At 43.2% G+C, this 14,764-nt stretch overlaps 1 protein-coding gene across 2 annotated transcripts in view; it reads left to right on the top strand.

The window, feature by feature from the left end:
* The window catches only part of SATB2 (SATB homeobox 2), a 130,942-nt gene that overhangs the window by 78,645 nt on the left and 37,533 nt on the right, over window positions 1–14,764 (top strand). For both annotated transcript variants that reach the window (XM_039698411.1, XM_039698419.1), the window contains exons 7-8: window positions 392–864; window positions 12,554–12,766. In XM_039698411.1, coding sequence (XP_039554345.1) covers window positions 392–864; window positions 12,554–12,766 — 686 coding nt within the window. The remainder of the gene's footprint in view (window positions 1–391; window positions 865–12,553; window positions 12,767–14,764) is intronic.

The raw sequence follows: 14,764 nt of genomic DNA, 5'->3' as shown, positions 1-14,764 counted from the left end.
TTTCTTTCCTTTACCTAGATTCCAGTGATTCTGAAACACTGACCACTTTTAAAGGTTAATCAATCTGCTGTGACAAATTCAAATGTTAGTAACAACATAAATGGAAGTGTCGAAGCATTTTTTTTCAGGGAAGGAGGCTGGGAAGGATACTTGCTGTTGGTTATAAGGAGTCTTCGTGAGCTGTGGATGAAGCCTGGGAAGTCTGAAAGAATGTGAATTATTCTTGTTGCTTTTACTTTGTGTTTCTTTTGCCTATGTTTCTATGATATATCTATGCAATTTTAGACTTACAAAGTAAAGCAGGTGCTGTTGTGTGCAGTCACCTGCAATATAATCCTTGCCCTAAGTGCAAACTGAAATGACAGCAAGCTAATTTTTCTTTTTTTAACAGTGGAAAGAGTGGAAAGAGAAAACCTTTCAGACTATTGTGTTCTTGGTCAACGTCCCATGCACTTACCAAATATCAACCAGCTGGCAACTTTGGGAAAATCTAATGAACAGTCTCCTCATGGCCAAATTCACCACAGTACTCCAATCAGAAACCAAGTGCCAACGATGCAAACCATGATAAACCCTGGGCTCCTGTCTCCTCAGCTCAGTCCACAACTGGTGAGGCAGCAGATAGCCATGGCCCATCTGATAAACCAGCAGATTGCTGTCAGCCGACTGTTGGCTCACCAGCACCCACAAGCTATCAACCAGCAGTTCTTGAATCATCCGCCCATCCCTAGAGCTGTCAAACCAGAGCCATCAAATTCATCGGTGGAAGTCTCTCCAGATATTTACCAGCAAGTCAGAGATGAGCTGAAGAGAGCCAGTGTGTCTCAAGCTGTCTTTGCAAGAGTAGCATTCAACCGCACACAGGTATCCATTTCTGTTCTGTAACCAAGAAGGGCAAAGCTGTGACTCTTGTGGGGCTGTATGGTTGTTGCGGGTCAGGGCAGGGGGCATGCCATACAAACAGGTCACACCACTCTCAGTTTGCTCTCCAGTCTCTTTGTCAGTTTTGAACAAGGCTGTTTCTTCCTGGAACAGCTGTTTGTTTGCATTTGGCCACTCCTGTGCCATTACCTGAGCTTTGTTCTCTGGCAGTCATTCTGCTCATGGGAGTTCTTCCTTGAGCTCCTCTCTGTGGTTTTAAACTTCCATATTTGCCACTGCCTGATTGCCAGGAAGAAGTAATAAGAGACTGAGAGTCAGAGGTGTTTTTGGGATTCCTTCTGATGCTTCCTCAGTTCCTTCCTGTGCTGCCACAATTGCTGCCAGAGGCTGCTCCCACAAGAAATGTGTAAGGAAGGTATGCTGGGAAAAGGATCTGTCTTTTGTGGCAGATTGTTGTTTGCTTTCATGCATCTGACAGGTTCTCTCACTCACCTAGTGAAATGCAGATGTTGAAGTGATTGCATGGTAGTATCAGCTTAAGCCTGGCACGTGGAGTACCCAGGGTGAATGTGTGCTGGGAAAGACAGGCCATTTACATTTATCCTGCAGGATACAACATGTGATCTCTCAATTCTGATACTCTGTAGCAAGGCTTAAGAATGGAAAGTGGCTTAATATTCAATATTGGTATGAATTTCTTTTGTGTAGCTGGAATTGTTATTTGAGGTAAGATTCACCAGCAAGAGAAGAAAAGGGGAAGTGTATATCTCTAGGAGGTCTGTCCCTTGCCCCGTACAGTGCCTTCATCTGTTCTCCTAGATTAATGGTTTTCTTTGGCACTGCCATTTTGGAAATGCCATGTTATGAGGGAACTAATTAAAGTATGGAGCACATTTTATTACTTCCCTTCTTCCATTAAATTCATAAGATGGCTGCACTCAGAAAAAAAACCACTTGAGTTCTGGGGTTAGCCTGGAGGATATCAAATGAAAACTACATAGGAATGTATGAGTATTTCCTCTTTAAAATGCTGCTTTTAATTTGGAAAAGCTTTTCATCCCTCTGGGATCATAACCTGTTGTATATAAAGCCTGGTATAATCAAGGTGGATGGTATTGACAGAATGACATATTCTGAACTGGAGCAAGAGGTCAGCAATAACATTGCCAGTGAGGGTTTTGTCACTGTCAAGGAGCATGAAGCTCTCCTTTAGCTACACTGGGAGACCTGGGCTGGTAGTGCCCAAATCTACTACTAAATCAAAGGCTCATTCCCCAACAAGAAAGGTATTACCTGCTTCTCAGCCCTCCATCACAAATAATATGATGTAAATACTGATTCCAGAACAGGCAAGCCTTACAGCATTCATAAAAGATTTGCTTATCTCTCAGCAGTGTTTTGTTAGTCAGCAGTGCCCTAATACAGAAGACCAGTGGTCTTACACAGGGTGCATCATGTCCCCAGGAGCCATCCCTGGAGCAAAAGAGTGTAGATACACACTTAGGTTTCCATGTCCTCAGCTGTTAATTCCAGCTTAAATCAAGCTCCCCTCACATCAGAAACTGCTCAGGGTATTTAGAAGAGGGGCTCAGGCAGTCAGTATTGCACTGCATAATAGCAGGTGTGGGATATTCCCACACATCCATGGTAGAGAAGCAAACTCTGTAAAAGACACTTGGAGTGGAAATTCCAGGTCTACTCTCACCTGCTTGCATCCCCCCTACTGCCTCTGAGGTACAGAGAGGCGTGTGTTTCTCTCTGGAAAGGTTTGAGTTTGTTGCATTTTACTGAAGTGCCAGCATTGGAAACTGGAGGTCTGCTGTTTCTCCTGATGGTACCAAATAATAGATGCTGTGTGCCAGCCAGCTAATAATGGCATTAATCACTGCATTATGGGCCACTGCTTAATCTTTCTTCATGGTAGCTCTGTGGTGCACATTAGCCTATAATTAAGTATAGCTTCATGAAATATGTACTGTGAGGCTTGTTTAATAGATAAACTATTCTCTAATTTATTTTAAAGTCCAATGACCTACATACTCAGTGCTGAAAAGCCCCTTCTTACTAACATTATTTCTCCCCTGAGACCTTCCATCTGAGCAAATCTGTTAAATGAAGTAGAGGAAGCTTTGATCCAAACTAGGCTAAATCCATCGGAACAAGTGGCTGACACTTGTATGTATGTGTGGGAGGGACAACGTGAGGAGGGTCAGAAGATGGAGAGATGAAATTATATGGTTTGTGAAACATCCAGATCTACCTCTTGGAGTTGGAAATACATAACTAAAGACAGCAATATTTGCTTATACCTGTGGCCGTGTTGTCTGCACACATGAAAACAAAGCACTTCAGGCTGTGTGACAAGTTCTGTACATTCCCTACATACTGTAGAGGGTGAGGAGGTTTTAGTGCACAGAGGGAGCTGATGTCTCTCCTTGGTCTCAAGCAGTGCAGTGAAGTCAAAAGGCTGTCAGTACAGTGCAGTACTGGTCCAGTGCAGGCTGGAGTTCTCAAAAAATGCCTACCTGGCTGAAGCCTGCATTGTCTTTACATCAGGATAACTTCTAGGTGATGATGGCCCCTGAAAGCATGTGTTGGCCAGTGGAGATACTGAGAAAGGGGAGGCAAGACGAGGGGGCCTGATGGCCAGGGCTATGAACTTCTTCCTGGAGGAGAATACACACATGGAGTTTGGCCCATCTTTGGGGCAGAGTCCTTGTACCATCCTTCAGTTTATTGTCTCCTGATATAGCATTCAGATTGCAACCAAAAGGTTGTAATAACCAGAACTTGCTTATTGCAGGTTGTAATGTTTTGATAAATTGATAGATGATGCTGGTTACAGGACAAAGTAGGACTAAGAGGACTATTTTAAAAGGAACTGCATGAAAATGCACCTTATGCTTTGCTGGAAAGCTTTTCAGCATGTCTGGAGGGGCTGAAGTGATCCCACTCTTCAAAATACAAACTGGAAAATAGGTAATTTGAATCCTGTTCTGCATAAAGAAAATGAACATATTATTCTTTTCCTGGTTTGCTCAGCATTCCTCTTTGCTGCAGGCTCTTGAAGTTGTAGTCAAGGCAGTTTATTGGGCTCTTCATAAAGAGTCCAGACAATTTAAATCACTTGATCAGTGAACTGCTGCTCTCCTTGGAAGTGCCCAGTGCACTGCAAAGCCTACAGACTAAAGGAGTGTTTCGGTTTGTATCTTTCTCTTTTTTCAAGCATCTTTTTTTTTTTTGTTTTTGCCAGTGTTGTGATAAAATAGCCAAAACTAGTAAAATGTTTGGGCGAGTGGCCAGTGCTTGTTTAACTGAACAGCCTCCGAAACGGGAAATATTCTTGAATCAGAGGCTTTTTAAATCAAGTCATTGTGAGACTAGATACAAAGAGATCTGGATAAAAACACCATCACGTCCAGGCTGCTTGTAACCTTCTTCCCAAAGGGCACTGCTCCCTCCTTCCTGCCCTGAGTAGCTCCATGTGGCAGTGTTGGCTTCCCAGCCTGCAGATGGGGAAGCAGCACACACCCAGCTCAGATCCTGCCTGGGTAGATGGTGCCAACCACATTTCTTTGGATTAAAGGAAGTAACAGCCTGAGGAGGAGGAAACTCCTCCAGCTTCAGATGTAGTGAAGTTTATGATGAAATAAGCTCGCTGATCCTCCATGGTCAAGGAATTTGGTCACACCTTGGCTGCAGGTGTGGGTTGAGGTGTAGGGGAACACAGGATTGATGCTGGGTGTTGCCCCAACTTCTGGTGGAACTGCAGGCAAGTCTAGGGTTCCACAGTGAGGAAGAAGGAAATATCTCTTATAGGTGCTATAAACCTTCTTGTAGGTGCTCCAAACCCTCTTATAGGTGACCAGTGACACATTTGTTGGCATACAAAGGTGTCACAGGTCAGCTATAAGAAGGTTTGGGAGCTCTGACAGCAGGAGTGTGGTTGCTAGGGAAGTGAGGCTTTGGGTTGTGACTCCTTGTTTTAATTCTGCTTTATTTGGCAAAATTCCCCCAAAGAGGGGTAGGTTCAGAAAAGAGTCCTCTACAAGGCATTAAGATCAGAAATATGATTTGTTGAAATAACTGACTCTTCCACCTCTGTTTGCTTCTGAGCCAAATCCTGGACAGAATTCCTCTGGCAAATAATTTTCCCTTTAACTCAAATGAGAGCAACACAAGGAGCTTTAATTCTCTGTCTGGTATCTAGTGAGACAGTCATGCTGCATTCATTGCTATGGTGTCTGCCCCATTGTGCACAGACTTTCAATTAGCCAGGCTTCTGGTTTGGGTTTCTGGGGGGAGTTTTTGTTGGTTTTTACCCTCATAGAAAACTCTCTCTTATAGCATGAAACCCTTTCATGCTGCCTGCTTGTTTTATTCTTGGGTGTAATGTGGCACAAGCAGTGTTCTGTTGTACTCACAGGAAAGAAGGCAGTCTGTAAGGGAAGTGCTTACTTTAATAAATTGCAGATTTTTGGTACATGGGATATTTGTTCCAACAGTGGGTTTTGCACTGCCCAAAATTTCAGTTTCAATTAACTTAATTGTATTCAATAGGCTGAATGAAAGATCTTAAGTAGCATGTGAGTCAGGCTTTCAGAAATGAGTGCTTGTTGGAGGTGGCTGCTGCCTGCTCAGCTGATGCACAGGAGTCCTGAGCTTTGGAAGCAAAGGCACAGATCTACAGTGTGCACAAGCTGTGTGTCTTTGCTCATTTCCCAGCATATTTCAGGATAAAGGTCTGACATACATGTCATACAAATGGTGGCACTTTGTGGCTGCAGGTGGTCGGTCTTTCTCTGCCTCCTTTTCCTCATGCATCCACATTCAGATCCGCATGCACATCCTGTCTTCCCTCATAAAAACAGATACCATAATAAAAAAGAGGCTTTATTAAACTAATGCAATAAAGCCGTTTTCTTTGAGGATTTAAGCACTTCATTTTTAATAATAAAAATCAAATTGTCATTGTTGCACCCTGTATAAGTTTTATTCAAATCACTCTCTAAATGCTTTGTGCCTAAGGAGCTCTCTCCTGAGATGTATGTATTTTAGCATTAGTTAAATGAGTTTAAGAACAAGGCTTATGCTCTGGCTGTAGGCACTGAATCTGGAGATCAGAAGATTTCTTCTAAATGAGGGACTGATGTGATGTGTACACTGGAGTGTACTGGGTGACTATCTGTTGGTCTCCCATTCATGGAGAGTTAGTCTCATAGTCTGTCAAGTTCTGAGGTTTGTAACGACACAAATATAGCACCACACATCTTGACTATTGAGAAAGAGCTGGTCGGGGAACAGGGTACAAAACCACTTTTGCCTGATGGAAATGGTGACAGAATGGATATGAAGGTGCTTGGTTTGGCTAACCACTCAAAATTTTCCACTGATTATCTAAAACAATTTTGTTCAGCAAAATTGGGCTGAACACATTGCCGGGATAAGCATTTCTGATAGACTTCCAGCACTTCTGCTTCATATCCTAGCTGGAATTAGGAAGAGATGCAAGGGAATGGAAACAAAGCAGTGAGCATTTGAAAAGGTACTTGAGTCCCAAGAAGCCTACAAGTACTTCATATAGAGGTTCTTAGCGAGTGCTGTATATTTAGAGGCAAAGAGAAGTATTTCAGAATTATTGAATGTATCTCGTTCAGCCCAGAATACAATACTGAAGGTGAGACCTGGAGTAAATGCAGAGAGGCAGAGAGATGTCATGGTAAAATCCTGCCTTGATGTGAGAAAAACACAGCGGGTGGAAATGCGTTACTCCTTGAAGGGCTGTGAGAAGTCAGTGCTTCTGCTGCAGAGCTCCTGGACTGGCCTGCTGTCTCCAGCTTGCAACTGCAAGTAGCAGACAACTGTAAATATAAATGGTCATTTCAGCCTGGTAAAATCAAGTTTGTTGTTGTATGCTCAAGGTACAATTATGGTGTAGTTTGGTAGAAATGAGTAGCTAACCAGGGCTTCCCTGGGTGCTGCCTTCCATGATGGAAACAGGCCTTGTGTGCCAAGAGGGGACAGGTTGACATCACTGACCTCTAAGATCCAGATGTTGAAATAGAATAAATCTCTACGTTTTCTCATCCTGATCAGGGTCACATCTATCCTTGATGGAAAGCAGAACAGCTTTTCTGTTGAGACTTGTCAGTATAAGTGCAGGGCTTAAAAGTACTTGGAACTCTAAGCACTGCAGAAGCAATATTTTTCTGGTATTTCAGCATTTTCTCTGTTGCTCTTGGCCATAGCTGAAGTATGGAGAGGCACAAATAGACTGAAAGTCTGAAAAAGTGTTTATGCTTTTTCAGTCTTTCATATATATAATTTCCTTATGCAGAACATATAAACTGAGGTTTAGCACATTAGTTGGGTTTATTTAAATTTTTGCCTCGGCCAGTGTTTTGATTGTCCAAAGCCTATTCTGAACCTCTTTAACTTCAGTGCCTGGTTTTGTAGTCAGATGGCTTGGGTCGGTAAGAGGGAGAGCACGACTTCCATCCAAGCCATCAAACGTGATGTGTGTGAGACCCTGTCCAGTGCTTGGGAGTCTCCTGCTGCCCCATGGCCCTGGACATCGAGGACACGAGTGCCTGGGCTGCACTCCAGCAGCACCGCCTCGCCCCCAGCCAGACTGCTTTTCAAAAGTTCCTGTTGCAAAATTCTCCTGCCTTTGGTCACTGGTAGTGCAGTCTGCTGTCCCACTGAGATCTCACTGACACCCTCTCCAGGCCTGGGCAGCAGCCCTGTGGGAAGAGGGCACAGAGGCTTTGCTCACCTTCTCTTTGCTTTGCTCAAGCCTGTGTTTGCCTCAGAGGCTGGTCAGGTTGGTCCACTGGGTGTTGGAGCCACATGGAATAACATCCGCTCTACATTGAACTGCATCATCTCTCAGAAGCTGCTTAAAAAAAGATTAGGTGCCAGTAAGGTTTGGGTTGTTTGTCCTGGAAATGCTGTAGTTAATAAAAATAAAAGAAGTTCACAAATGGGGTTTCATAGAAAAATGCAAAGCAAACTCCTGTGACAGTGACTTTGCTGGCCTGAGGGGACTGCATTTCAGCTAGTTTGAAAAAACACGGTCAAAATTACTCCTGCCTTAAATAGATTCAGTGACTTTTTTGTTTTGATTGGACATGTGCTTTTTTCTCCACCACAGGTATTATTTTCTTAAAGCCAATTATGGATCCAGTGTGTAATTTTAAAAATAGTGCAAGTTCCAAGGGTAAACCAGGCTCTGCAGAGCCCTTGTCTTAGGGTGATCACACCCCTTGTTTGCAAGCACAGCCTGTGTGAACGTTATACTTCATCAGTTGCCTCTTCAGCAGCCGGTTTAAAAATGATGCAGAGGAGTGGAAAAGCAAAGATATTATCAAGCTACATGTCCTAAAATGTATCCTGGGAGCTGTGTTCTATGTAGAAGATCTGTTTAGCTATTTAAAGTTATACTGAGACTTTCCAGTCCCTGAAGATGATCTTTTAGGTTTGCAGAATTGGTTACTCTGCAAACTGCCATTTTTTTCATTTTTATTTTTTAATATGTGAGATGGAAGTAAGTTGGAATGAGCTAATTTAGCCAATGGAATTTTATAAGAAATCTATGAATGCTGTGGGTTTCCCTCCCTCACCCCCTCCAGTAGAAACATAATTTGGAGAAATGAAAACAGTCTCTGGCTGGCTTTAGGGCTTTCTCAAAAATAGAAACAGTAGGGTTTGTCTGGCTGGGCCAGTTTCCTCACCACACACCTGGTGTATATCACTTTAAAAAATACATTATGCCTCATTAAATTACAATTAAATGAAATCATGATCATTTGTTTTTCTGGAAGGAAGATGTTTTGCATATTGAAAGCCTAATTTGTTGCAGGTGACAAAAAGGCTGAACAGATTATTTAATATCACTTTATTTTTTATAATGTTGCTCACTGGTTAGTTTGCGTATACTTCAGTAGCTCAGAATTATATTATTGTCAACGTTATTGCTCTCAAGACACTTTATTTTATTATCCTCCCCTATCACTCAGCTATCTGCTGCTGCTGTTTACCACTGTTGTTGTTTATCTTCAGTTGCAGGAGGACACGAGATTTGTCCCTCATGAGTCAGTTTTCTTATTAGCTCTCCTGCTGTTTACATGGCTCCTAAGCTGCCAAAGCACTTAGAGGAGCTGCAGAAAAACCCTCCTGGCAGCCAGATTTCCTACCTGTGGGCCTGGAGGGGCACAGGGAGCAGGGCTCGCCCCTGCCAGCGGCTGCTGTGTTGCGGTGCTGGGGAAGCAGCGAGTCCCCCTGGAGCAGGTGCCTGCCTTGGAGCAGAGGCTCCCAGCCTGCTGATGGAACAGGCGTGCTGCAAAACACCGCTGAGTCCCTGGAGCAGCTCAGGCTGGGACCCTCACGGGAGCTGGAGTGCAGGCACCAAATCTACAGCATGATAAATCAGAGCCTGCAAGCACAAGGGTTGGTATCTCGGGCAGTGAGATACGTCTTCGTGCTATGAGCAAGCCACTCGTACCTGTGAGCCTCTGATTTACATACAAAGTCAATGATTGCATGGAAAAGTAATTGCTGGCATGCTTTCACGTATGTTTCTGCTCTCCATTTTTGAAATTGGACCATAAATTTTATGAGGCTAAACTGGGAGGGAGAAAAAAAACTGCCTTAGATCAGCTCCAGTAGCTTTCAGGTCCCTTTCTTTCATACTAAACTCATTAATTTTTGAAGTTGAGTTTTTCTTTTAAAAAGAAGTTTTGCATACATATCCTTTCAAAGACACAGGGAATTAGAAATTTAGAGAATCGGTGGAACCAATATTTCCTTTATTTACTGCATTTAAATAATTTTTCACTGACTTTATGGGAAATTTTAATAAGGAATTGCATCGGTCTTGGAATCATGCAAGTTGCAGCTTTAAGCTCCTGTATGTACATTTTTGGTTAACCTTCCCCAGCCTATGAGCCTTTCAAACTTTAGAAAACTTTTCAAAATGTACTTATCTTCTCTGAGAGGTGGTAAACCCTGAAAAAGAAGCCAGGTATGAGCATGCAGTTGTGTTGAGGTCGCACAAAATAGCAGAGGACAGCCCAGCACTGCTCGTTCCCAAAGAGCAGCCCTTTTTCACCAGCCAGCTTCTCTCTTGCATCTAACTTCTGAGTGGTGCTAACCATGCTTCCATTCCCAGCTCCAGTTCTTCTGGTGCCCACACTGATCATCGCAGACAAATGTAATTGGGAGTGTCTCAGCTTGATTATGTAGATAAGGAGCTGAAAAGATGGAGCTTGCTTTCAGGTTGTGTGTGGAGCTTGCTTAGAGCGCTTGTGGTATAAACTCTGCTGATGTGGAGGTTTCACAAAACTGGGAGGGAGAAAAAAAACTGCCTTAGATCAGCTCCAGTAGCTTTCAGGTCCCTTTCTTTCATACTAAACTCATTAATTTTTGAAGTTGAGTTTTTCTTTTAAAAAGAAGTTTTGCATACATATCCTTTCAAAGACACAGGGAATTAGAAATTTAGAGAATCGGTGGAACCAATATTTCCTTTATTTACTGCATTTAAAGAATTTTTCACTGACTTTATGGGAAATTTTAATAAGGAATTGCATCGGTCTTGGAATCATGCAAGTTGCAGCTTTAAGCTCCTGTATGTACATTTTTGGTTAACCTTCCCCAGCCTATGAGCCTTTCAAACTTTAGAAAACTTTTCAAAATGTACTTATCTTCTCTGAGAGGTGGTAAACCCTGAAAAAGAAGCCAGGTATGAGCATGCAGTTGTGTTGAGGTCGCACAAAATAGCAGAGGACAGCCCAGCACTGCTCGTTCCCAAAGAGCAGACCTTTTTCACCAGCCAGCTTCTCTCTTGCATCTAACTTCTGAGTGGTGCTAACCATGCTTCCATTCCCAGCTCCAGTTCTTCTGGTGCCCACACTGATCATCGCAGACAAATGTAATTGGGAGTGTCTCAGCTTGATTATGTAGGTGAGGAGCTGAAAAGATGGAGCCTACCTTCATGTTGTGTGTGGACTAGTGGTATAAACTCTGCTGAAGTGGAGGTTTCACCTGTGTGTTTTAGTCTAGGTGTTTAATAGCAGATAAATGCAGGTCAGTTGGTTTTGTCAGGAAGACTGGTAAATAAGGTCAGTATATACTAAAAATGTTGGCATTTGGTTTATTGGCCAACTGTAGTGGCAGTGCTTTTAGCAAGGCTTTTTGAAGGAGGCTCTCTGATATGGAAGAAAATAAATGAAATCTAAATATTACAGGGCTTGGGGTATGTGGCTGCTTTCTAGTAACATTTTTCTGACAGGAAAGGAGTAAGCCTTGCCTGTCCTTGGACCCTTGCCTGGGTCCTGGCTGTGAAGTAACTGCAAAGCACTGGTGTCAGCAGCCACAGCGGGGCCATGCCGGGGCCTGCAGGGTCCCTGTGCTGTGACCGCTCCTCTCCCAGAGCAGGCCAAGGGAGCCCTCCAGCTCCCACTGGGATTTCACAGGGCTTCTGTGGCCAGCGTTCCTGGGAGCAGCGATGCAGCCTCCAGGTGACAGGAGGGGAGCGGGAACAGTGTCAGATGGCTCAGGGAATCCGACTGGCAGAATAGCCTTTTGAAGTAATGAGCACATCGAATTGAATATTAACAGTAAGATATCTTTTTGATATGTTACGTTAAGGTGTAAGTAGCCTTGATGGGCAGAAATGGTCCCTCTCTGCTTCCTTGCACACCAGTACATTAAAACAGGTATAGTTCAGAAATTTGCTGTTCCTGCTCTTTGGAATGAAGTCCCAGTTTGTGAAGTGTCAGAAATGAGGGGGTGCCTGGGGGAAGCTGGTGGCACACGCTGTGTCCTTGGTAGTTTTTGTTGGCCCTGATCCAGACTTGTGTGCTTGTCTTTAACTTTTAGATAATCCACGGAACTGTTGAGTTCAAGTGCGTACTCTTACACATAAATTTAATCCCATCATTAGATTTAAGCCTCTTTTAATGACATTTTCATCTCTCCTGTTCTTTTATTTTTTAGAAATGCTGTGTAATGACTTTGGTAAAAACTAGATTAATATGGTGTTCATTCACAGCTGCAATGTGAAGCCTGTGGTATTTTAAAATGAAGCATGAAAGAATGGGTTAAATCCCTAAAGCTAGATTCGAAGGTTTTATTATTGCTTCATTTTTCTCCTTTCAGAAATGACTGTCCAAACTGAAATGAGCGGACTGTAACATGAAAACCCAGCCAAACATTTTTCTTTATAAACCTCCTGCACTGTTTAAATGTCGAAACTAAATTTACCAACCTTGGCAGATTTGTCAAAGAAGAACAGGATTGCCAAGCGTTCCCAGCTTCAAGTAAAAAGAGAAAGAGAGAGAGAGATCTAACAGCTCCTAAAATATTTGCAGCAAGCACCTGGTGATAACTGCAATTTCTTCTAACCAGTGCACCTACCTTCCTATCCAGCATCTCCACACACAGAAGCTTATTACTGTGCCAGAATAGGACAGTCCCAAAATAAACTCCAGCCCCCAGAAGACGAACACTTTCCTACAAAATATCCCCTCAGGGAGAGCCCATGAGATTCTGATGTAGATTCTCAGTATTGCAACCCAGCTGGTTACACTAAACAAATTTTTAAAAACCAAAGAAACCCATCAACGCATGACCGGCTTTTTTTTTCTTTTTTTTTTCTTTTTTTTTTAACCAGGGTTTGTTGTCAGAGATCCTGCGTAAAGAAGAAGACCCTAGGACAGCTTCCCAGTCCCTCCTGGTGAACTTACGGGCAATGCAGAATTTCCTCAACCTGCCTGACGCGGAGCGGGACCGTATCTATCAGGATGAGAGAGAGAGGAGTATGAACCCAAACGTGAGCATGGTGTCTTCAGCTGCCAGCAGCCCAAGCTCCTCCAGAACACCCCAGGTAAGATGCAATCCCTTGCTACCTGTTTGTTGTCCAGATAATTCCAGGAAAGGAATGTCTTTCCACCCTTGCCCTGTCTGTTGCTCCCCTTGCCCAGATGAGTTGTGGAAAATCTTTTGTAAGGTTTTGGAATGGCTGTTAAGAGACATTTAGTAGATGTCAGCAAGACACTGTGATGATCATTCTGTCTTTAATCAATGCCATAAGGCAAAAGAGTATGTAATGTTAGTGCCTGAAGAGTGCATGTGGGCATACATACTGGCTGTGTTTATATATTTCCATTAAATGGCTATTATAGAATATATTATGGAAAGACAGTGCATGCTTTTTACCTGTGTTGATTACCTTCTTCAGAGCACAGGGAATTTCTGGACTTCTGGTTCATGTATGTTGCCATACAAGTGCCTAGTGAACAGAGGTTGATAGTGCATTAGATAGATGTTGTTAGAAAATACTGTGCTCCTTATTCTGCACAGAAAATCACAGTCCCTGCGTTAGAGGTTTTTATAAGTAAATGTTTAAGGTACACAAAGTGGAGATGGACAGCATGCTGGGAAGAAAGATGATGCTTACAGCTCCCAAGCAGCTGTTTTCTTACTCACTTAACTGTATGTGTTTATTAATGTGCTGTTGCCGCCCACTCTTCCCTGGGTAGGTTGTTCTTTGCACTAAGAAAGAGCATCCACAAACTACGCTGTAATAGTCATCCCCCCCTTGTACCAGGCTGATGCAGTCCCACACTGTACTCTGCAAAGTGAGGGTCCTTGCACAAGGCTGCTGATGAATTCCTGTCAGGACATTTGCCTGACTTGAGTGTGAACTTTCTAACAGTACAGACGTGATGTGTCAGTTCTAGCACTTTAGTGATGTTTAGTAAACGGGCCTGTGTAAGCCTTCTAATAATATCAGTGATCACTTCTCATTGGATTCTGTAGTCACAGCTGTTAAAATAAGTAAGCAAGCACTGTTGGGGGGAGTGAAGTTAAATATTCAAACTGACCGTCCTTAGAGAAGGTGTGTTGATTTTGTAGAAACTGTTGAGGTTGTTCAGTTTAACCAGACATGTAGGTGCACTTCACTGAATACGTGATGTGAAGAACTGTTTTCACTGAAAGTAAGCTTATCCTGTCAACCCATATTTGACACTGAATTTTCATTGCATGGGAAACTCATTGTATGCTCCGTATCTTTTTTAGTTACCTTTAGGTGAAAATAAATATACATAGGGATTTTAATAGTGGGTACACTATTGTGCTATTTAAGTAGTGTAGCCACTTTCTGCATTCGTATTGATTCATTAAAAATTAGCTTACTCCTGCTTACATTTATTGCAATAGGTTTTGTACTAGAATCAAGCACTGAAAGGAAATCGAGAATTTAGATGCAATCTGGTGAGAAAAAAAATGGGATCTTTTGCCCCATTTCATTCCTGTGTTGAAATATGCCATTTTCCCATACTCTAGCCACAGCCAGTGCATGATTTAACATAAAGACATTTTTTGCTTGCCTTTTTAAGAGCTAGATGTTGCTAGAAAACCGTAGTCTAGCAGTATGAACCAGCACACATTTGCCTTATTTCAGCTTGAAGAATCCGATAGAATTTTGTGAGGTTTTTAATCAGCAAAAGCAGCACACAAAGGTTTGTGTACCCAGTGCTTGCCTTGTGCCCGCTGTGTAACATTTCCCCAGCCCTCAGAGGGCCAGCACCAGTCAGCACAGGTGCTGTTTTGACAACTTGGACACCTCTGCAAATGAGGCTCTTCCCAGCTCCCGGGCAGGCAGCACGGCTACTGCGCTTCCCCATATGCCTGCTATTAGCTCTGACGAGACAAATGCCGGCCTCGCAGGCAGCGCCAGCTCCCCGGGCAGCTCTCTTACCTCCCCTGGAGCAGGGTGCTTTGGGGCAGCAGTGGTAGGAGCTGTAGCAGCCTTGCAGGAACTGTGTCAGTGTGCCAGAGAAGGTGATGGAATGGCAATTGGAAACACGGTTTCCATAGA

The sequence above is a fragment of the Passer montanus genome, unplaced genomic scaffold (genome assembly GCF_014805655.1).
Source record: "Passer montanus isolate IOZ18808 unplaced genomic scaffold, ASM1480565v1 scaffold1, whole genome shotgun sequence".
Classification (NCBI taxonomy): domain Eukaryota; kingdom Metazoa; phylum Chordata; class Aves; order Passeriformes; family Passeridae; genus Passer; species Passer montanus.
Note: the sequence above shows the minus strand (reverse complement) of the source record. Positions and strands in the feature narration are given on the sequence as shown.